At 52.8% G+C, this 22,469-nt stretch overlaps 1 protein-coding gene across 1 annotated transcript; it reads right to left on the bottom strand.

Annotated features, from left to right (window-relative positions):
• Positions 1 to 1,552: 1,552 nt before the first annotated feature.
• YWHAG (tyrosine 3-monooxygenase/tryptophan 5-monooxygenase activation protein gamma) lies at positions 1,553 to 19,216 on the bottom strand. Its single transcript, XM_061470444.1, has 2 exons — positions 18,929 to 19,216; positions 1,553 to 2,515 (listed from the first exon to the last, which is right to left on the bottom strand). The coding sequence occupies exons 1-2, from the start codon at positions 19,013 to 19,015 to the stop codon at positions 1,859 to 1,861; spliced, it is 744 nt and encodes a 247-aa protein (XP_061326428.1). The 5' UTR covers positions 19,016 to 19,216; the 3' UTR covers positions 1,553 to 1,858.
• Positions 19,217 to 22,469: the final 3,253 nt, after the last annotated feature.

The following is a 22,469-nucleotide window of genomic DNA, read 5'->3' as shown; positions in this document are numbered from 1 at the left end:
CCTGTGTGTGTGTGTGGAGGCATCCCAGTCCAAACCAGCTTGACCAGCATCTCCATGGCATTACCCGGAGCGCAAGCGCCGGGCTCTGCTCGCTCCGCAAGGAGTCGGGATAGCGGCTTTGGGTGACAGTGGGGAGCTGAGGCAGCATCCCCGTGTGCAGGCCATGTGTGCAGCACCACGGCACCCTGCTCTCACAAGGGACAGGGACAAAGCCTGTTTCTAAAGCGGAATCAAACATGCAGGAGGGTGAGGTTTCCCTTCTATGAGCCGGAGGGCGGCAGTGAGCTTCCAACAGCGATGGGGAAACTAAAGCGAGAAGGAAGTTTACTCCAAAAACAGGGTAAGTATTCCCTGCTAAGCAACACGGATGTCCCATTTCCCACCCCCAGCCAGATCAGCCTTGGGAAAAAGACTTTGCTAAGAAGAGAACTAAGTTCCTGGGCTCCTGATGGGCGATAGAAATGTCTATGATTGTAGCTCTTCCCGTTAGGGATTTCTCTACCACGTTAGTTTCTAAGCTCCTGAAGTTCACTCATTACACCACAAGCTTCCCCAGGAGAAAGGAAAAACGCACCCGGCTTCCCTGGTGACAAACAAGGGAGCCTGGGTGCCAGGGATCTGCTGACAAACCTCATGGTACAGTGGGAGAAAGTCAGGCAGAAGTGAAATGGCAGTGCAATCCCTGAGGAAGCAGCTGTGGCACCTTAAAAATCAGGATGGTCTTTTGAAATACCAAACACAGTACATGACATACAGACCTGAATGCTCTTTTTTATTATTTTTTTATTATTATTATTATTTTTTTATTATTATTTAAGTGGCATTTTTTTTTGTTAAGTTTAAACACTTCCCCCTTGTCTAATTGAAGTTCTTACACCTTTTTGCTGTGGACTTGGAAAGAGTTGAAACAGCCGCTAGCCAAGCACCTGGTATAAGCTGTTGACCAAAAAACTAGAGCAGCTTTGATGTTCCTCAGGCGGGCGGTCTTCTTGCCTTGGGCCACACAGAATAGCTAAAGCCAGTCCACAGGCGAGGACTGATCAGGAAGGCAAGCCAAAAGAACTAGCAAAGAAGAAAGAAGAGAACACAAGACAATCAAAAAGGCTTGATGTCATATGGCTGTAATGTAGAGATACTGTAAACTGCAATTTAGTGTTAATACTGTCAGCTACCCTAAGAAATACCTCGAACCAAAAAAGAAATCACCCAGAAAGATAGGATGGCCTAAACCCCCGAGCTCTGCGAGCCCGGAATTCTTTAGCTCTGAATTCCTTCTGGATGTGGGGATTTGAGGCTATGCCCTGCCAGGCAGAGCGCCGCAGAGAGATGCCCCGCGACGGGGGACGGACACAACGGCACTTGGACTGCGGAAACAAACGCACAAAGCCTTACTGGAACCACACAATTCCTGACTGGAACCACACAACTCCTTACTGGAACCACAGAACTCTCTTTTTTTGTTTGTTTGTTTTCTCTCCTTGTGTTCCTTTAGAAAACGAGGGCCATTCCATCCACACGAATTCATCTTAAAACCCCTTTTTTTATGTGGTTGTGTTTGATTTCTAGCAATAAAGTTAAATTAAAGACAGCTCCACTTGTATTAATAATCTACAGAACAGTCCATATGCCAGTGAGGCTGCTATTCCATTACCAGCACAGCCAGCCTGACTTCCACTAGTGGTGTTTTGGCAAAAATGTCAACGAGGCAATCAAAGACAGGTAGTGGGGGGCCTCCCTGGGAAGGGGTCCCCTCCCTGGTCCCCCCCCCACCCCTGACACCCCCCCCACTCGTGGGAAAAAAATAAAGACTGCAGTAGTTAGCATCAGCGTGCGGCTGCCAGTCCATCGCGGGGGGGGTCTAGTTGTTGCCTTCACCGCCGTCGTCGTCTTGCTGATCGCTCGTCCAGAGCGTTAGGTTGTCGCGGAGGAGCTGCATGATGAGCGTTGAGTCCTTGTAGGAGTCCTCGTTGAGGGTGTCCAGCTCGGCAATGGCATCGTCGAAGGCCGTCTTGGCCAGGTGGCAGGCCTGCTCCGGAGCGTTCTGGATCTCGTAGTAGAAAACGGAGTAGTTAAGCGCCAGCCCGAGCCGGATGGGATGAGTGGGCTGCATGTGCTCCTTGCTGATCTCATGGGCTTCGCTATAGGCTTTCTCCGAGGACTCCACCACGGTCGCCCTCTTCTCACCGGTGGCCACTTCGGCCAGGTAGCGGTAATAGTCCCCTTTCATCTTCAGGTAGAAGACTTTGCTCTCGTACTGCGTCTCGCTGCAGTTCTTGATCAGGTAGTTGTCCAGCAGGCTCAGCACATCCTGGCACACCGCTTCCAACTCCTTCTCGATCTTCTCGCGGTAGGCACGGACCATTTCTATCTTCTTCTCGTTGCCGTCGGCGGAGGTCTTCTGCTCGATGCTGCTGATCACTCGCCAGGAGGAGCGCCGTGCCCCCACCACGTTTTTGTAGGCGACGGACAACAGGTTCCTCTCTTCGTTGGACAGAGGCTCGTTGAGCTCCGTCACCTGCATCAACAGAGGGAGAGACAAGAGAGACATGCGGGTTAAGCCCCAGTCACTTGATGTTCCCATCGCATGGGCGGGTGTTCCCATGTATCTCCTGCTGTCATCCAGCATCTGCTCCCGTCCCAGAGGGAGCCAGCTGGGAAATCGCGCTGTGGTCCAGTCCCCCAGCAAAAGGGGTGGGTTTGGTTTTATTCCAGGTATTCTCCGGCTCCTAAAGAGTTTTCCAGAGTGAGAAAAGTCTTCTAGGAAAGAGAAGCCTTCCACCTGCGGGATTAGAGTTGGACTTGGTGATGGAGGTGAGAGGGACAGGCAAAGCAAGAGGGTGGAAAAGGTCTACAGCCACGAGCCAGTCGTGTGGATTAACAATACCATAGCTACAGGGTGCTCAGCTTTCCCACAAGCACATGCTTCTGAGATGCCTAAAGAATACGTTAGATGTTAAAATTACAGCTGCCTTAAGGTATGTGCACAGATAAGGACTTAAAAGCTCACATGGTTAAGAGTATGTTCTTCCCACACAGGATTTTCTCTGTTGAAGATAAGTGCTCATGCACAGCATCACTTCTACCTGCCTCACACCCGCAGCAACAGGGAGCTGGCAGAGCACAGAGCCATCTCACAAGCAGGCTGCCAACCACCACCTTGGCCAGTTCAGCTACTGGGAAGCATCCTACTTGGTGCTGCAGTTATCTCACTGCAGCTCCTATAAACCACCTTTAAGTAGCCCAGGAAGGGTTGGCATCCCCCTTGACCCCATGCTGCATCCCAGATGCGGTTCTGAGCCCTCGGAGTGGGTGCAGCAGCCAGGCTGCTCCATACAGCTACTCTGCTGTTTAAGCACACAGCCCTGGCTTGTGTGTAATGTGCTGCTTCCTGCAAAGGCTCAGCACAACTGCAACGTGCTAACTGCCCTGGCATGTTGTTTATGTGCTGCTTCCAGCCTGCCTTGTGCTCTAAGTTCAGAGTTCTAGCTGTCTGTATTGCTACAGGCCTTTGAAATGACTCCATTCTTCCCTCTGAGTGACACCTGCACAAACATAAATAAGAGATGCTGTGAGGTTAGAGACATCTTTGAAAGCTGGTGGAATACTGCAGGTAGGCTTATGGATTGCCTACCCTTGGAGATACTCAAAACTCCATGAGGTTAATTGGGATCCTGTCCCATGTAAGCTGCCCTACTTTGAGTAAGGGAAACCATGGAAACATCCAGAGATCCCAGCCTGCCTTATCCTCTCACCTTTCAGCTGTAAACGGAGTGCCCAGCGCCAACAGCCACACAAGACACTCGCTGACTCCAACAGCTTCCTGTCCTGACACCGGTTCTGAAGGCTGATAACCACAGGAGGCTTTTAGCAAGACACTCTCTAAGCGGAGACACCAGTTGTAAGTGTGCACCAAGCAGGTGACTTTAAAGCTGCCCTCCAGCTACGTTTGCAGATACGTATCACTGCAGAAAGAAGATTTACCTCCTCTCACCAGAAGAGTCTTGCTGGAGGACAGATTCATTAAAACTAACAGGGAGTTTCGTAGGATTAGCTTTGCCATAAACATTTTAAATTTGAAGCCATTCGGGATTATGGAAGAAAGTTGCCCGTCAAAATCCTTCCAACAAACTGGCTGACAGATGGAAGGTACCACCTGTGGAGACAGCAGGTGCCTCCAGGGACCTCTGCAGGGAACTCACCAAAGCAGAAAGGGAGCCTTGTTAACTGCTTCCTAGCAGTAGCCAGGCTCCCAGAAAGGTAGAGCACTGCAGGGATGCACTGCAGAGGAACCACATAACATGGCCAGAGACAGGGACCATATCCCTCTGCACTGTGAGAGGGATGGGAAGAGGCTGCAGTGCCACACATACAATCAGAATAGTTAGGGTTGGAAAGGACCTTAAGATCATCTAGTGCCAAGCCCCCTGCCATGGGCAGGGACACCTCACACTAAACTGTATCACCCATGTGATATCTCAGTTTGCAACTGAGAGAGGAAGAAACGAAAACCATCTGGCACTTGCACTCCCAGCAGGAAGAAATGCAAGATGCCCAGGACACCAGGTAACAGACAGCAAGGGTATGCTTAGCTGCTTTCATCGGAGACTCACTGGAAGGTGGAAAAGATGTACCCAGGTGAAGCTGCCTTTGAGAACTGCCATCAACCCAGAACCTGCCTGCCACATTGCAGATGCTGCTGCCCACTTGCCTGCTGAAGCCTGCACCGGTGTCTTGTGCCATGGCCACACTCTGTACTCCAGCATGGAACTGCAGTCCCTGCCATGTTGCTTTTGCCATCAGCTCCGTATGGGTGACTGTCTCCAGCAGAAAACCATCCAGAAACCACTGCAGCAACTCACCAAGCGGATGGGGTCTGTGCCTTCACTGCAAGCCTGTGCTGGCCAACCAAATGCTGCTTTATCCTTAACACTGCAGGATACCACCACAAAGCGAGTTCAATCAAGCCAGAGGCTAACCAGCAAGCTCTGATATACTCGATTTACAGCATTGCATTGAACGCCCGTGGTGCGACATCAATAAGGCAATATCCTGCATCAGGCCTGGATTAGGTTGCAGTGCTCTCATTACAAGCCCTTTTGGGGAATTTCTGCTCATGTTTGTTTCCAGCATCCAGATTAACATTAGCAGAACATTCCCCCTTCTTGACTCAGACCCTGGAAGGGCAGCACCCTCACGTATAGACCAAGCCTGGAAGCATCAAGTCACCTAATGCCATTCTCAGCGCTGTTACATGGAGCTAAAGACCAAATATCCAAAGCAAAGCCTCAGTTTGGCATTGAGTTTGGCAGGCTCTGCCTGGAAGTCTCACTGCTCTCTGGGAAGCTCAGTCAGTTGGGAGCTTTACTTCCCTGGTTGACAGCAGAGGAAAGCAGAACTAACACCAGTAACTACTAGTTACTGAGCACCACGAACCTCAGTAACTGTCAAGTCTCATTTCACCCTCATACCCCTGCACATCGGGGCAGGAGATGCATGTGGCTGAAATGGAATCAAGCCTTGCATGTGGCATGAACAGCCAAGCACTAAGAGCTAGCCCACACACTCACACAGCTGGAAGCTTGATGGATGCAAGTCTTTAGCTATTCTGAAGGGAAAAATAAGAAGGAAATAGACCTTTTTCATCTTCCTTTCTGCTTCTCCCCCCAGGCAAGCCCAGCCACAAGAGTGGCTCTTTATCAACGCAGAGCAGCAGGAGATGTCAGCCATGGTGCTTCTCATTTCCCTGCTAGTCTGTAGGTAATGATCTTACTTGCAAGAGCTTCCCCTGTGCCCTGTCACCACACATGACACACGTGCCAGAGCTGCATGCAGAAGCCCTGCCTAAGGGAAAGGACACCTTGCCATGGAGCAGCCTACATTGACAGGCTTTGGCTTGGAGACACGCTCCATCACCAAGCTTGAGGATGCTACCAAGTTCCACTCTCACCGGTTCCTGCGGCCTCTGAGGGTGCAGTGTCTGCACCACCAAGACTCAAGTGCCCTAAAGCCATAGAGGCAGTCCAACAGCTCCCATTGGACAAGAACTACTGGAAGTTGAGGGTTTCTCCTGCTCAAGAGCGCAGAGGTCTGTACAAAGCAAAGCCTCTGACTTGCAGCAAAGCTCTTCAGAGGCTCTCCTGATGTCCCTGCTGCAGCAGTGAGCTCTGACTCAGCACTCTGCCCAAAACCTGGCACGCTCCTGGCATGCCCAAGTGTCACACCGCAGCCAGGGCAAGGCTCAGCCTTGGGTGAGAAGCTGCAACAAACCTGCCCCTCATGGCAAGGTCCATGCACTCCAAAGCCCAAAGGTTGGTCCCACTGCACCTTCTTTCCAGAAGCATCCTAATGAGCAGGCTTTGAGACCTACAGGGAGGTTTGCTCCCAGGCAGTGGCAGGTTAGTTTGCTTACAGGGCTTACTCCAGGACTCTTACAGTCCACTCTTCACCTTGCACCCATAAGTCTGAAGTAATTTCTGCATACACCATGAAATAACCATTTTTGAGGACCCTACAGTAGCTGCAAAGGAAGATTTTGATTTAGCTGTTTATCCTCATACACGTTTCACCTGGTTTTATAACTAAGTGCCCACCCATTTATGGCTCCTACCTAGCTTTGATGTCTTATCTTAAAGCATACAGCTGAGCAAGCTGAGCATACCCACAGCTTCTTCCCTGAGGAATGCCATCAACATTTGACAGTTTAATCCACGTTCTATGCCTCAACACTTCTGCTTTTCCGATTGCCTGAGTCCCTGAAGACACGAGGCATCTACAAAGGAGAGAGACAACCATGAGAACCTCCAGCTGCCCAGGGAGAATAGCTGTTGAGTATCAGAGCTCCTCTTCCACCAGGATACACAACAGCTGTCTCCTCCTTGGCACTTGCGTTTCCTCTGTTCTATCTACAGCTCTGCACCATGTAATTCAGAATGTTATCTCCCCGCAGAAACCCTTGCTTGGAAGTGACCCTGAGGCCTGGTCTAAAGGTCCCCTTTCCCATTTCATTCTTCTTTTTGAAAGCAAATATGCTTTTGAAACAACTTTCTGCCCAGAAATCCCACCACTGCCATTCTTAGCTGCTCTGAAGCCACTAGCAAGGGGAGCAACCAGCACACAACCCCTTCAGGCTCAAGCAACTGATAACGTTCACGACTACCTGCAGCCACACCAGCTTCAACCTATCTTTAGCCATTGTCCCGTGGTGGGACCCCATCACCCCCTGCAAGCACTCCCTTCAGCAGCCTGAGGGTCATTTTGGAAGTGATACACCAGAGGCACTGCCTGTTTTATCACCCCCATCTCACTCTGCATTCAGCTTCTGAAGAAATGCCTGCCCCCAAGCACATTAAACGTTCACCAGACCCAGTGGCTTCGTTACAGTCATGGTGAGATGTTGCACAACCCAGGCAAGAACAGCTTCTCCTTTGTGCGCCCCAGAGCGAGCTGCCCTACGACACCATCGCAGCAGGAAAGATGCTGTTCTTCAGCACTGTCCTACTTTGGCACAAAGTAGGCGTGTGTTAAACCAGACCTAAATCTAAAATCTCAGCAGATTGCACTGGTTTGGGTCTATTCCTCCCCCTGCCTTCTCCCCCACGTCATCCTCCCAAAGTGGAAGTAACACCACCGCTACCTTCTCCCCTTACTGACTCCTTCCACTGTCCTCTCTCCTCGTGGCTGATCTCAGTGTGGCCAAGATGATTTTCAGCTGCAGGTCAAGCCCTTCTTCTCATCTCAGACAGGACCAGAAAAGCACAAGCAGGCTCTGGGCAGAAGTTAGTTCCCCATTGCTGTCTCATTTGACTGTTTCAGTATGAATAACTCTATGCTAGTTCCCACTTTTTAAGGTGTTGGGGCCAGCAGTCATTGCAGGAAAGCAGTTTGAAGGCACTTGGGATGGGTCTGCCATTACATTTTAAATTGCTCTGAGTACATCAAGGACCAGTGTCTGCAAAGATTGTTAATTGCTTATAGCATCTCCAAGGCTACTTAAGCACTCCAGACACTGATGAGGATTTCTGCATGCTCCTACTGCTAACAGAGGCTTTCATCCCACTCTGGAGCCTTTATTGTTTGACTTTGAACCACCCAAGACAAAGTCTTCAGATTGTGATGGAGACGTGAAAACCAAGAGCTCATTCATGCCATTGGCCTCTGTAGCTTAAGAGCTACTTAAACCAAATTGAATTCCATTGTGCTACACACAGGTTTGATCAGTCCTTGGAGCTGGCACATCTGCTCCTCTTCAGTCTGGCTCTGCTGGATTTCAGCTAGAGAAGGAGCAAGTTTCAACTGCTTGGGGCATTCCTGCATGTAAAAGGTTGTAAGGGAGCCAAGGCAAGAAAGCCAGTGACAATGGCAGAGTGCTGAGCTCTATTCTGCCTCTGGTACACTGCATGTACCAGCCCTTATCTGCAGTGCTGCAGCCTCAGCATTAGGTCTAACGGCTCAAGCCTTTTCTGCTGCAGAGCACCTGGGTGCCAGTGATTTGCCTCACCACCTTCTGCTGCAGCTCTGGAGATAAGGCCAGCACAAGGGAACATCCTCCTGCCTTCCATACGTGGCTTCCAGGCATGTTCCTAGCCCTTGCAATCTGCCACGGCTGTTAAGCTGACAGAGGGTGAACCCAGACACATCACATAACCAGCTGGAAGGAACAGTCCCAGCTTGGGCACCATGTATGCTCTTCAAGTGCATCAGTGCAGAGCTACAAACTACTCCTCAATTAGCACTGCAGTGTCTTTTAGCTGCTCCTATGGCTAGTGTCTGCTTTTTGAGCCATTAAGGAAATATGCCCAGGCTGTTCTTGTCTGCCTTATTACCACCCTGATTCTCCTTAGCCTTGCTATTGAACAAGATGAAAACCTGTTTCACTATCTTGCTGCCACTACCTAGGAAAAGCTCTTGGGAATAAAGCAGCCATCTCTGTTGCCTTCCTGCCACCAGATGGAGAGAGCAGCAACTCAAAACACATCAGTCCTAGCATTTAAGAGGACTGTCACTCAGGGCTCGTCACACCATCTCCAGCAGATGGGATACCAACCCCTTTGCCTCCTAACTACAAAGCAACAGAAGGGATGCCAAGCTATTCCCAGCCCAAGGCTGGCAAGCTTCATCTGCCTACTTTTGCGTTTCTGCAAGCACCTTAGAGCAGCCTGAGATCACCACCCTTCTCCACAGCTTGGGGAGATCTCCTGCCTCATCCAGTCTGTTCCCTTCCATGCCTTTCCTGCAAAGCACATGGAAGACCAGTGCCACAGCATGCCCCTGCCATGGGAGCTCAGATGTGCCCCTGCAGCACACCACAAGCTTGAGGAACTCACAGGAGATCCTTTGGAAAGGAGAAAGCTATAGGCTTTTCTGGGCTGCACGACACGTCTCCATGTGCAAGCTGAAAAGCTCTTGGAGAATAACCGCAGCTCCTCCTTTAAAAGATTTCTGCACATGTTTTAGAGACTCAGGGGTCTTTTCCATTCAAGCATCATTCTTCTTCAGGAAACTCCATCCACTCCCAGGCTTTTTTAACTGAAGCAGACATCCATGGCAAGCCCACTGGCCATTTCTTGGTCAACACAGGGGAATGCTATTTGTTTCCCCTCCGATTTATGGCAAAACAAAGCCAAACTAGACAGACTTCAGGGACATACTAGCTAAATGGACCAAGTGTTTTGTGAGGAGGGTATTCAGTGCTGCTGGGAGCATGAGCTGCTTAAAGACTTACCTCACAGCTTCTCAGCATGCTAATCTGGCTCAGATGCTAGTGCTTTCCTGCTCACCTCCAGCCCTGCTGCCAGGTGGGAAGTACCTGCCACCAGATCATCAAATCCTCCCCGGAGCTTCAAGTGCCAGGGCTTGTCCTTAATCAGGAGCTCAAAAACTGACGCTGTACCCACAACCTCTATTCACTCGAGCCAAGCAGGGAGAGGAGAGATGATGTGCCATGGGCAGGACACCTTGGGAAAGGCTGAGAGCAAGTTCTGGCTGCTGAGCGAGCCTGCTCCCAGCTCTGCTGGAACAGGATGAACTGGGCACTTCTTGGCTGCTTGCACGGCTTCCTCCTGCACGGCACAGCCGTGCTCCAGCAGGATGAAATGGGAGAAGCTGCAACCATGCAAACAACTCCCTGCAGCCAGCCCATCAGTTTAACTGCTTCGTGCCATCACCCCAAAGGCTTTGGGCTTGGTGCACATCTGAAATATTCAAACACCCCAAGATCTTTTGCTCTGCAGAACCAGCAGCTCCTGTGTTTCACCACATTAAACAAGAGGCTTTGCAGAACACCCAGGTGGACTGCAGCACACAAGCTCCACCATAGGCTTCATTTCTGCATCAGTGAGGAAGGCGATTATCCCTCCAGATGTACTTTACCCTCCCACTGCTTCAGGGATTTCAGGCTTGATCTTACACACCTGTAGCAAAGGCAATTTTATCTCATTTCTTCACTGAACGTGCAGAACAGAACGTTTTTGCTCTGGCAGCTTTCTGGAACACTGCAGCCAATATTAAATTGCAAGAGGGTCACTTTACTGTTCTAGATTTGACTGTGGGTTTAAACACCCTCTCCTGGCTCCAGCTGCCTCCTCCCAGCCCTCTTTTGAAGCCTAAGGGACTAAGTACCATAGATTTAATCTCAGAGCATCACAGGTGACAGAGCCCCACAAGCACAGATGTCTTGACAGCACCAAACACAAAGAGCCAAGCTCCCAACTTCAAGGTAATGAAATATTCATCCCACGTAACAAAGCCCAACAGCATAAAGGCAAAGCTGGGGTGCCTTCCTCAGCTGGGGGTAAATCAAAGGCTGTTAATCCCCCCCCAAGTTCTCAATCACTGCTGAATACTAAGCATTAGTCTTTCACAAGCACAGCTCTCCTACGAGCCTATCTGTTAGCACAGAGCACAGCAACAGCTTCTCCTGACTACTATTAATAAACTCCATGCTGCGGAGCACCATGACTGTCCAAACAACACGTCCATCAGCAGCCTTGTTTGAGGCTGAGGCTTGTCGCTGTTGTTTTCTAGAGCCTGGCTGTAACCATCTTAGAGAGGAGTCAGAAGCACGCTGACACGCCAAGCAGCTCTGCCCGGTACGTAAGCAAAGATGCATCCCAAGCAAGCCAGCCCATCCAGTAAGATCAGAGGGAATTTGCAAACAATTAAGGAACGGTTTGTACTTTGAGCCTCTGCAGACTTGGGTTCGTCCAAGTGCAGCTGCCTTAAACACCCATAGACTGACTCAATTCCAACATCTCCTTTAGGGAAGAAAAACATTAAGTACTCTAATCCTTAAGCTGGGGATCGCTTTAAGGGAATCTCATGCCATCATCAGTGACATGTTCTCTAGTTACTCTCCTCCTGCTGTTAACTAATGCACTGCCCCTGGTCACTAGATCACTAGTTTTGTGCCCCAAATCAGGTTTGTTTAACACCTTATTGTGTTATTCCTGGGTTGTGACTGGGTTATTCCTGAGATGTGACTAAAACCGGGTTAGCAGAAAAACCTGAGGCTGGGGGGAAGTTTGCATTTAAACAGGCAGACAAAGGCTTTTGTTTCAGCAGCTACACAAAGGCACCGCTTTGGAGAGTCAGCCTCATCAGTGTTTCCTGCAGCCCGAGGATTGCTGCCTCATCATTTCAGCTCTGCTTTCCAGAATTTACCATTTCTGGGCATTTCCAGCCCCCACCAAGCAAACAGCCAGCGTGAGCCTCCTGGGAGAGCCCCAACCCTTGTGCTCCAGCAGCTCTGGCCCACTGGAGGGGCTGGAATGCTGCAGCAGCTCAGGCTTGCTGTCATTGTGCACTAGGAGAAGCTGGACAAAGCCATCCTGCTGCTGAGCTCCTGCCCGAGACAGGCTCCCCACCGGAGCCATGGGTGGGAATCCAGCACCTTGACATCCAGGCTCTGGAGAAAGGAGACAAGCTTCTTACTTCAAAGGAATAAAGAGCAGAATGGAAGTCCTTTTGTCACTGTTTTCCTTCATTTTAGGATGGGAAGAGGGATTTTGCTCATTAGATGAAGCAGCCAAGAGGGACAGACAGGAGAAAGCTGGCTGTGACAGCACTGGCTATGCCCAGCTGAGGAGATGGCACAGCACCAAGTTACACAAACCCCACAGCCAGCTGGTTGTGGGTCTATATCCTTCCCCTTTCCTGCTCACTCCAGACCAAGTGCAGATGTGTGAAGTCCTCCACAGCTACTAAAGGCTGCTCTGCTTTGTAGGGACAAGGTGGGAAAAGGCAGAAGCAGAGACCAGGAGGAACCTCAGCAGTGCTATATCCTACATGGGAGAGCACTTCCATGCTCCCCTCACAGCCTCACTCATCTTGCAGGGTCCTCCACCACCCATGTGTAAACACTGTGCAAGCCATGAGGTGGGCTCCCACAAAGCCATCTTGTGCCCATGGGTGAAGATGAGCTCCCCCCATCTGCAAAGACCTAAAGCTGCACAGGCAGAGCGTTTTATCTGACTACCACCAGTGTGAAACCGTCCATGGCCATTTATCTCAACAGCATCCTGAAGGCAAGCCAAAGGCTTCAGAGGTGGAAACACAAACCCAGCCTATCTTCACCAGCTCAGAGACAAATCCACAGCTACTTCCCCTTTGTTTCAGCAAATGCTAAAATAGGTTTCCAAGCTGTCACTTCCCAGTGGTGACCACTGCTTGCAGAACCAAACTGACTAAATACTTGCTCCTGTTTTCATTATCTTTCTGGTTTCCAGACATCACGTTGCCAGTTGTCTGCAGACATGTGAATCTAAGAGGACAAGCTATGTTACCTTTCTAGTGAAGAACTAGAGGTTGGTGAAGGCTTTCAGCCTTCCAGGCAGAAATAACAAAGGCCTGGAAGCAAAAGGAAAGAAGGGCTGAGGTGTGGCTCCAAGCCAGTTAGACCAAAACCACTTGTAACAGCATTAGCTTTGGAAAAAGCTACCTTGAGTTGTGGAGCACTGAGGTGTTGAAGAAAGCCTGGAAATATCAACCAAAGACAACCCGAGCCCTGCATCACAGGTTTGCCACAGTGAAGTGGAAGATGATGCCTGCGTCCTATCAAGATGGGCGATGGAGAACTGCTTGGGGAGCCAGGCAAATCCTGTTTCTCTGGGCCTTGCACCACAGTTATTCCAGTACACATTCACGTTTCACTGGCAGCCACAGGTCAGGAGGTAGAAGTGGGCAGAAAAGGAGAGGGCAGCTTCAGATCTGCAGATCCTATGCCTGAAACACCAACCCTACTGAGGAAAGGCTCCCTCAGGCCAGACCATAGGCATTTTCCAACCTGCTCCTCCTCTGTATCCACCTCTGAACACCCTGGTGTCTGGCTGGGATGCGCCAAGCACCTAGCTCTAGTGTGAACTGATCCAACAGTCCTTTTTGCTCTTCCCTGCCAGGCTGGTATCGAGCTCCCAACATGCTACTCAATACTGGCAGCTGGACACACAAAAGCTTGGAATATGTGCTCCTGCACACAACTTCCTATGCAACCATTTGCACATGGTTTACCTAGCATGAAGCTGCACAAAAGAGTTCGGTTGTAGAGTTCATGTATTACACCCTGCCAGATGCATCACCATCCATGGAGGTTCCTCCATGATGCGAAGTCATGGCTACCACCCAGCCTCTGCTCCATCACCTACGCCTTAAAGATACATTTATTCTTGTATCCTCAAGAGTCACAGGGAGTGGATCAATTCCTAGCTACAGATACGCATCAATCAAAGTGATAAATGTGCCAAGCATACCTCATCTTTTCTGATGCCTCCTGGCATGAAGATGTGCACGCTCAAGGCTTCACCCTACCCAGAAGGGCAGTTCTACAGCACCCAGATGAGCTTGCCCCAGAGCAGCTACTGAACCCAAGGGAGCACAAACTCCTTAGAGATTCAAGATGGAAGACTGTATCCAAGGTGAAGACTGCTCACCAGTAGGCCAATACCAGAGGCCTCTGACAACAAAGGCTTACAAAGCTCCTATCAAGCTCATTTTGCCTTTCATCAGCACAGCTTAATCCCACCCTGAATGGCACAGACCATCCCATAGGAGTATTTCAGTGGGAGGCAGAAAAGCAGCCTGCTGATCCTCCATCTATGCACCATCCTGTGCACACTGACCTCCTTCTTCATCTCAGTCCTAACTGTGCTACACCCAAGCATGTGATAACCCTGCTATGGAGTGGTGCAGTGAAGTCTCAGCGCATGTGCTCCAGGGGTGCGGGTTTCAGTTCAGAAAACCCTTCTGGAGCTGAGGTTCTGTGACTGCCCTTAAACTGCTGTTCCTGTAGCTTCGAGCAAGCCCAGGCTCACAGCACCAGCGCCCAAAGAGTCTATTCTAGAGAGCTCCTTTGGGATCAGCTGGTGAACAAAGCTTGGGCAGGCAGGGTTTGTCCATACACATCACAAGCTTACCTGGTGCTCAAAAGAGACCAACTGCAAAAAGCCTCAAACAAAAGAACAAATACTAGAAACCCAATGAGACTCCTGGAGCCAGCCATCTCCAACCACAAACAGCAGATCAACACAATCCCCACCAACCTTTTGGCACTTTCAGGGCCAGGCTCCATCCGAAAGATCTGGCTAAGCCCAAAACATGCAGGAGCTCCTGGAGAGCCCTTCCTTGTCCAAGAGCTTGACTGTTTCCCTGTACCCCAGACACCTGCAGAGTGTTCAATTCTCTGTCACAGTCCCAGTATCATCTTTGTTCAATTCAAAGACCTATTTCCAACCAAACCCAAGCCTGGCTGCTACGCCTGGTCAACAGAAAAACCCAGCATGGCCTCACAAGTGGCTTTTCCTAAAGCACATAAAGACTTACCAGGAGCTCAATGGGGAGTTTCTAAGAGCTCGAGGTGCTGAAGTCTCACCAGTTAACACAGTTCCTGTGTTCAGTGTCCACTGCACTCGAGTACAGGGCATGTCGCTACCTGCCCATGGTTTGGGTGCTGATGTGCAACAACTCAGCCTACTACTACAAGGTCCTGAGAGTGCTTTACACAGAGATAACCCACACCAAGAACCATTAGGAGGTTGGAAGCACAGCGGGACAGCAGCCACCCTGCCCTGACCCTGTGGGCCTCCGGGAAGGAAGCCCTGCTCTCTGCTTTTGGATTAACACTGCCCAAGAACCACCCCATCACTCAGGTCTGAACAAGCCCTCGTTGCTAACGGGCAAGAGGACTTCTCTATGCCTGATCCTCTGTGAGTAAGAACAAGCTGGGAAGCACGCAGCCATATGCTGTAGTGGTCCAGGAGGCACCATGAGCCTCAGCAGCATCTTGCCTGCACAGGGGGTGGCAGCAAGAGCATCGATGTAGTCATTAGATGCCGACAGACCCCCTCCACTTCAGCACTGGAAATGGTTTCTGCAGAGCCTTCCCCAGCCTCCCTGGGAAGTGCTACTACATTCCTTGCTCCCTCCCTACCATCACAGATGGCCTGCCCAGCACTCCTCCTGGAGAAGCCTTCCCACCTCACCCTTTGTCTTGTCTACAGTGCAGAGCAGAAAACAGCTAATCATCCCTGCCCCGCTCCCCTGGGGACCTGCAGATAGGAGGGATTTGTGTTACTCCTGCTCTTCCCAAGCCTGTGTGTGTGTGTGAAGCCCTGCTATCTGTGCTAACCTGGTCACTGGATGTGGTGGGTGATAGCCTGCCAGGCTGGTGAGCACCATGGCAGGAGCACAGTGCCAGGGAAGGCCTGTGGTTACCCACATTTGCTCTTTTCCTCCACCCACAACTGCCATTTACTGCACCAAGACCCAGTTGGGTCTAATGCTTGGGCAGCAGCCATCTGCCTTTCAACAGCTCCAACCCTCACCCCAAATCAACCCACCACAGCCCATGGTCCCCAAAGTCAAGCAGCCACATGTTCCACACGCAGCAGACCTTCAATGGGTTCAAGGACTCTGCCATGTGGTCCCATACCTTCATGATGCATAGGGGCAATAATAATCCTCCCCCCAGCCTTTTTAGGTGAGTTACTGCAATTGGCTTGTTCTCCTGCACATCCTCTCTTACCCCAGCGGTCTACAGGGAGACACGTGCTCTGCTCCCCAGGCAGGGCGAAAAAGCCTCCAGCAACATCACTGCTCCCCAGCTAATGGATATCGATCCACAGCCCTGGTGCTGGGCTGGACAGAAAACTCCTCATGAAGCTGGACCAGACAACCATAAGCACTGCAGGCAGCAAAATACCAATGAGTTGGTAAGGAGACTGCTGGTGCTGCTTGGGCACAGCATCAAGTGGGCTGGCAAGCCCAAGGCAACACCTCCCCACTGACCAGCGAGGTGCATTCCTGCTCTCCAATGCATGGTAAGGCTGACTGTACCCCCAGACTGTGACAAGGGACATGACCAACATCATGCAGCCATACCCTGGAGCAATGGGCTAAGCCCCGCATCCTTCCCTGGTGCGGCATCACCTCCTGCTCCTGCTGGTAGGCAAGGGGACCATCTGCTGTGTTTTACTGACATTCCCCAGTGAATTTGTCACATCTGGGGGCTGAAGGACCAGCCCCACTCCTGCAGCAGCAATGCAACCGCATGCACCAACCAGGGGCACTGGCACAAAGCATTTGCTGGAAGGAAGGAGCCAGAACTTACTATATATATGATATTATTTGGAAGAGACTATTGGGATCCTGTACACCACTGTGGCAAGCATCAGCAGATGAATCAGCAGCCAGAAAGGGGCCCAGTACACCATTTCCATTTCAAACCACTACTATAGCCAAGCACAGCCTCTGAGCAGGCAGGGCTGAGGCTGGCAGAACAATGCCATGTCACCACCAAAACGCTCAAACTGCAGGGGAATGAACCTCCTTTACACCCATCACAACCCCCGCAGGCTTAAGGGAAAGCCGTGGGGCATTCCCCAGCACGGTGCTCAGGAAGCAGGCAGCTTTAGAGGGTGGGAGACAAACCGGCCAAGAGCCAGGGGATGCTTCTGCATCACCTTCTCTAGACGCAGCCCGCATGCTCTCTGCTACCACCTGGGTGCATTGCAGCTTGGACCATGGCATATGACATCACTAGGCGTTGCTACGGAAATGAGTGCGAGGTCATCAGCCTCCCGCACCAGCGGAGCTGGGGACAGGGACAGGGAGGACCGGGGCTGACGTGCCCGGCACCGCCGCCCGTGCCCGGCTTCGGGCAGCACGGAGCAGCAAGGGAGAACAAAAGCTCTGCCTTTTGTTTGCCGTGGTGGCGGGAGCTGTCCCGCTGGGAATCGCTTCCTTACGGAGACCCATAAGCGGCGTTGAGCCTCGGGTACTGCTTCACCAGGGCTAAAAGGGAATAAAACACAGAGATCATCTCCAACACCACCTCCGGTTTAAACACCCAGCAGGCTAGGGACATTGCCCGGCGGGAATACCGCACCAGGGCTGTGCATCCCAGGCATATCCCTGTTGGCTTTGTCATAGCGGCTGTATTATCCGTAGGAAATGAGCTGTAGGATGTGCTCACACAGCAGGCTTTGCTTGGAAACGAACAGATGCCGTTATCAGAAAACAGTATAAAAGCCATAGCGCAGCAAAGGAATAGCCCCGGCTGGTTTAATATGGTAATATCATTTTCCCATTATCCATATTTCATTCCTGGATAAGCCATCTCCTCCCTCCCCGTGCTCAGGCTGTGACAGTTTTGTCTGCTTTGATCAATGCAAGGTTATTGACAAAATGGTGCAATATGGGCAAACAGAGCTGCACCCACGGCAGACTGCGACATTCCTAGATCAGCATTCCCTCCCCATCAGGCAGGGAGGACACCCCAGCTCCTCGCAAAGGTTCAGACCTGACTAAGAAGACAAACATAAAGCACAGTTTTCCCCTTTAAAGCACCCCCTCCCTCCCTCCACCCAGTCTAGCCTCTCTGCAATATGACAAATGCAGAATCTTCTGGAATGACTTGATCCTGCCTCCCACGATTGCTTTGTTTGCAAGATCAGATCAGAGATACGGGGCTTTTCTTTTTCCTCCCTTCTTATATTGTCAAAATGTCAGGATTGAAGGGGAGCCGTTCAGTGTCACAAATCAGATCAGCCCGCTATACGCAGAGTCTTTATTTTAAGAGCGTGAAATGAATACAACATGACTCAATTCATAAATCTCCAACCAAGTGCAGTAAAAATAAAGAGCTTTGACAGCGAAAGGGCTCCCGATCTCTGGGGCCACGAGCACACCCCAGCCTCACCGACCGCGCACGGGAAGGGATGCACGGGAGCCACGGGGAGGTAGCTGGGCCGTGGGGAAGAGGTGTGCATGCAACACCCCCCCTTCCCTATTCCCCACCCCACAACCTTGCCCCATTGGGCTTGGCAGCCCCCCAAGTGACCGCTTGGGGGACGCTGCAGCCTGTGCCCCCCGTGCTGGCACAGGGCAGGGAGCAGCAGTGGGGATGGGAGCACACAGGGGATGCGGGAGGCACGGAGGGGGGCCTAGTGTGGGGTGAGAGAAGGGATGGGGTAAAGGGATGATGTGTGGGGCAGGGAGGAGGCTCTAAGGCAGGGGAGAGCACAGGGGGACGGAAAGGCAGAGGAGAGGATGTGGGGCGGCACAAGAGGCAATGCATGGGGGCTCTAGGGCAGGGGAGAGCTTGCGTGTGGGGCTGCAGGGCAAGGGAAAGGAGGTGCGGGGCTGGGGAGGGGACTCTAGAGCAGGGCAGAGGATGCGTGGGGGGCTCCAGGGCAGAGGATGGAGACCTGGGGAGAACAACGCGTCCCTGCGCAGGGAAACGCAAAGGGCAACCGGTACCGGGGGCAGCACAAGGACCGGAGCACGCACGGAGGGACGGCGATGGGGCCCGCGCCCCATGTCCGAGCCCTGCGCCCACCGCGGGGGGCAGCACGGGGAGGGCGAGGGGAGCACGAACCCGCACCAAGGGAGGGGAGCGGGGAGCGGGAGGGGCAGACCCGGGCCGCGGGACGGCACTCACGTTCTTCATGGCGGCCGCCATGTCGTCGTACCGCTCGGCTTGCTCGGCCAGCCGGGCCTTCTGCACCAGCTGCTCGCGGTCCACCATCTTCGCGGGGCCGGGGGTAGGGCGAGGAGGCTGCGGGCTCCGGGAGGAGGAGGAGGAGGAAGGAGGAGGAAGGATGAGGAAGGGCGGTAACGGGAGGAGGAGGAGGAGGAGGGCGGGCGGCGGCTCCTGGCGCTGCTGCGGCTGAGGCGGCGGCGGCTGCACCCGGTGCTGTGCGCGCGCCGCGGGCCACCACAACCCCCCCCCCCTGCGCCCGGCCCCGCCCCCCGGGCCCCGCCCCTGCCCCTCCACCGCCCCCCCTCCCCCGCGCGGGGCACGACGGGAGATGGAGTCCTCGGAGGGTGACTGGGAACGGGGGAGACCCGGGTTACGGACTACGACTCCCGTCGTGCCCCGCGCGCTGCCGCCGCTCCCGCCCCCCTCAGGCCACGCCCCCCTCAGGCTCGCTAACCCCGCCCCGCGGGGTCCCGCCGGCCGCTGGTGCTGATTCACCGGGAGCGGCCGCGGGGACGGGGATGGGAGCAGGGGGGTCCCCGGGGGGGGCTGCGCTCGGCGGGACCCACACCGGGCACGCGGGGCCGGACCCACTGAGCGCAGGCACCCGGGGACAGGCCCCGTGGTGGTGCTGGGCCAGGCTGGCGCAGAGCGTGGTCCCTCTGTCCCCTTCCCCATGCGCTGGGGCTCAGTGGGGCTCCGCATCCGACCCACTGCAGAGCAACGCGGGCGGGTGGGCAGGCTGGGAGCGTGGCGCGCTCCTCATCAGTAACACGTGAAATAGGAGCTGTGCCATAAGAAACCCCGTTCGGAAAAGCCTGTGGGTAAAGCAGTGCTGAGAGGATGCTGGGAGGAAGGCGAGGGGCTTAATGATCCCAGTGGAAATGCATTATCCCGGTTGGAGGGAGCCCGGCAATGCTGATGCATGGCTGTGCATGGGCAAGCACAGTCCTCCCTCTCGCACACCCTGGTGCCGCTGTCCCCATGCAGGTGCTCTGGGAGGTGTGAGGATGACCTTGGAGGACACAGCCATCCCGCCTGTGATCCCCATCCCGAATCCCCGCAGGAAACCTCAGTGGCATTGGGATGTGCCGGTTTCCATAGAGCAACCCCATGGCCAGAGCCTGCGCTGGCTGTTCTGCCCGTGGCCATGGTCTCACCCATGTGTTTGGGGAAAAACTGGTTTGGGAATTCCAATGGTGATGCTTTATTAAGCAGCATCGTTTTGGGGTGAGATCCCCCTCTTTATTGTGGTTTTAGCGCCGCTTTATAAGTGGCAGAGAATGGGGTTGAATGGGTTGGTTTAACACAAAATACTCCTTTGTTTACAGCTTCTGAGGGCAGCAGAACTGCCTGCTAAATGAAACTAGAGCCCAGACCCTCTCCATTTCCTCTCTAGAGCCAACCGCTGTCTCCTTGCTCACATCCCCAGCCTCAAGCCCCGCAGCGCAGGCGGGCCTGGTGTGAGACCAGCCTTTGTGCCCGGCTTCTGTTTACCACCGCAGCAATCCCAGGAGCGTGCCTGTGGACAAGGGCAGTTTATGCCTCTCTGCTGATAATGGCACATTCATCCTCCTGAGGAGGCCCAGCATCGTCTCAGAGAGCTCAGCAGTGGGGCTTGTGCTGTTCCCTGTGTGACGCCGGCTTTGGAGGGAGAATTTGAGTTCCAAAGGGAAGAATGCAAAGGAGTTGTGGGTCTCAAACTGTTTTTTCAGCTGTTTGCTACCATTTCTTATCAATAACATGGAGGTATCCAGAGATGTTGTGGGGCATCGCCCAAGCCAAGCAGGGTTATTGAATCTGTCCTACAGGAACTTGGGAGAGGGGCTTTGGACAAGGTCCTGTAGGGCCAGGCCAAGGGGAATGGCTTTAACCTGCCAGAGGGGAGATTGGAACTGGATGAGCTTTATGGTCCCTCCAACACAAACCATTCCATGAGTCCACGATTCTATGGCTTCTGCGTATGGACCAGCGTGGAGCTGCCTGCTCATCCCAGACACCTTTGGAGTGATGCTGCTATGTTTGGATTGGATAGATGGGTACAATTCCTGGATTCTCATGGACAATGTCTAACGCGAGCCAGGACCTGAAGAAGTGGATGTGCACCTGGAAGCTCCTCTGGTTTCTCCAAATATACCAACTTTCCTAATAAAAAGCCATTGCTTTTCCATACAAACCTGGGAGTTTGCATCAATACAGCACGTTCCCAACTGGTCCAAATTTACAGTCACTATTTATTTGCCCCAGACTGAGCAAATCCTGATTTATTCCTGTCAAAGCACCACAGCAATAAATACAGTCCACAAGGCAGATGATTTCCCTCCCCACTGCAGGCCAGAACATGATGTTCATTAATGCTGTAAATTCTCAGGAATGGCTCTAATATCTATCCACGCTTTATCCATCCCCTTTTGGGGCTCCAGTGTCGTAAATCAGTGCCCTTCACTCGGCTTCATTCTCCTGATTTACAGGCTGGGAAGCAACGGGATGAAGTTTAGGTGGTGAATGGCCCCTAGGATGTGCAGCACATGCAGCTGGAGGTATCATATGGATGCCCATCACTAAATGCCCTTCTCCCACCTCTGGCTGGTGCCTGCAGACACCCATCGGTGACAGCCCAGGCGCTGCTGGGTTGGGAATCACAAGGATGCGGGCCTGTTCTGCAGATGTCCCAGAAAAACCCAATCACCCTGATTCCACCTCTGGTATTAAAAATACTCCGGCACATTCGAATGTGCCACTTTGTCAATTCCCACAGCCTGGAAGACGAGTCCTTCTCTTCACGTTCCCATCCCTTCCTCCCCGTTACGCCTTGTCAATGCCTTGTGACACCGCGCGGGAAGGCAGGAAGTTCTCTTTCACTCAGCTTAGCTGCTGCCTGCTCCAAAAACAGATCCAGGATTCCTCACCCGTCGCTTGCTGCCGTGGGTCCCCGCTTTGTGCAGGGTTTGGGCTTTTGGCTGGTGGGGAACAAGCTGAGGAATCATCTGGCTTCAGTGTCCCCTTCCCACAGGACAGCGGTGCCCTTGTGTCCTCCCTGTTTGACTCATGCTGGACCAGAGTACCTGGTCCCAGCATCTCAGCATCCCAACACCTCAGCACCCTGGACCCTTTTCTACCTGGCCTCAGCAAGGAAAGCATCCCAGGGGCAGGCCCAGGGCATCCCTCCCTCCCTGCCCCACAGCAGCGCTCCCCAGCCTGCCGTGAGGCTCCATCCCAGCACCTCCTCCCCCTGCCACACATTGGGAAGGACCCCACAACCATTGAGAGAGCTTGGACCCTCCCCAAAGCACCCCAGAGCCAGGACGCTGCCTCTGGGGCGGGCAGTGATGGATGAGCCCACCAGGAGGACCATGCTTTGAGGAGGAACCTCCTTCCTCCCCGTATGTGGAGCTGCAGCGCTTTGTGCCGAGCCTCGGCCTTTCATTTGGCTTTCAAAGCACCTCCCAACCTGGATTAATTCTGCTGCACCAGCTCCTCCTGCTCAGCACCAGCCCTGACA

The sequence above is a fragment of the Pezoporus flaviventris genome, unplaced genomic scaffold (genome assembly GCF_033815535.1).
Source record: "Pezoporus flaviventris isolate CSIRO_AGI_PZ_B2104156 unplaced genomic scaffold, CSIRO_AGI_Pfla_v1 ptg000063l, whole genome shotgun sequence".
Taxonomy (NCBI): Eukaryota; Metazoa; Chordata; class Aves; order Psittaciformes; family Psittacidae; genus Pezoporus; species Pezoporus flaviventris.
Note: the sequence above shows the minus strand (reverse complement) of the source record. Positions and strands in the feature narration are given on the sequence as shown.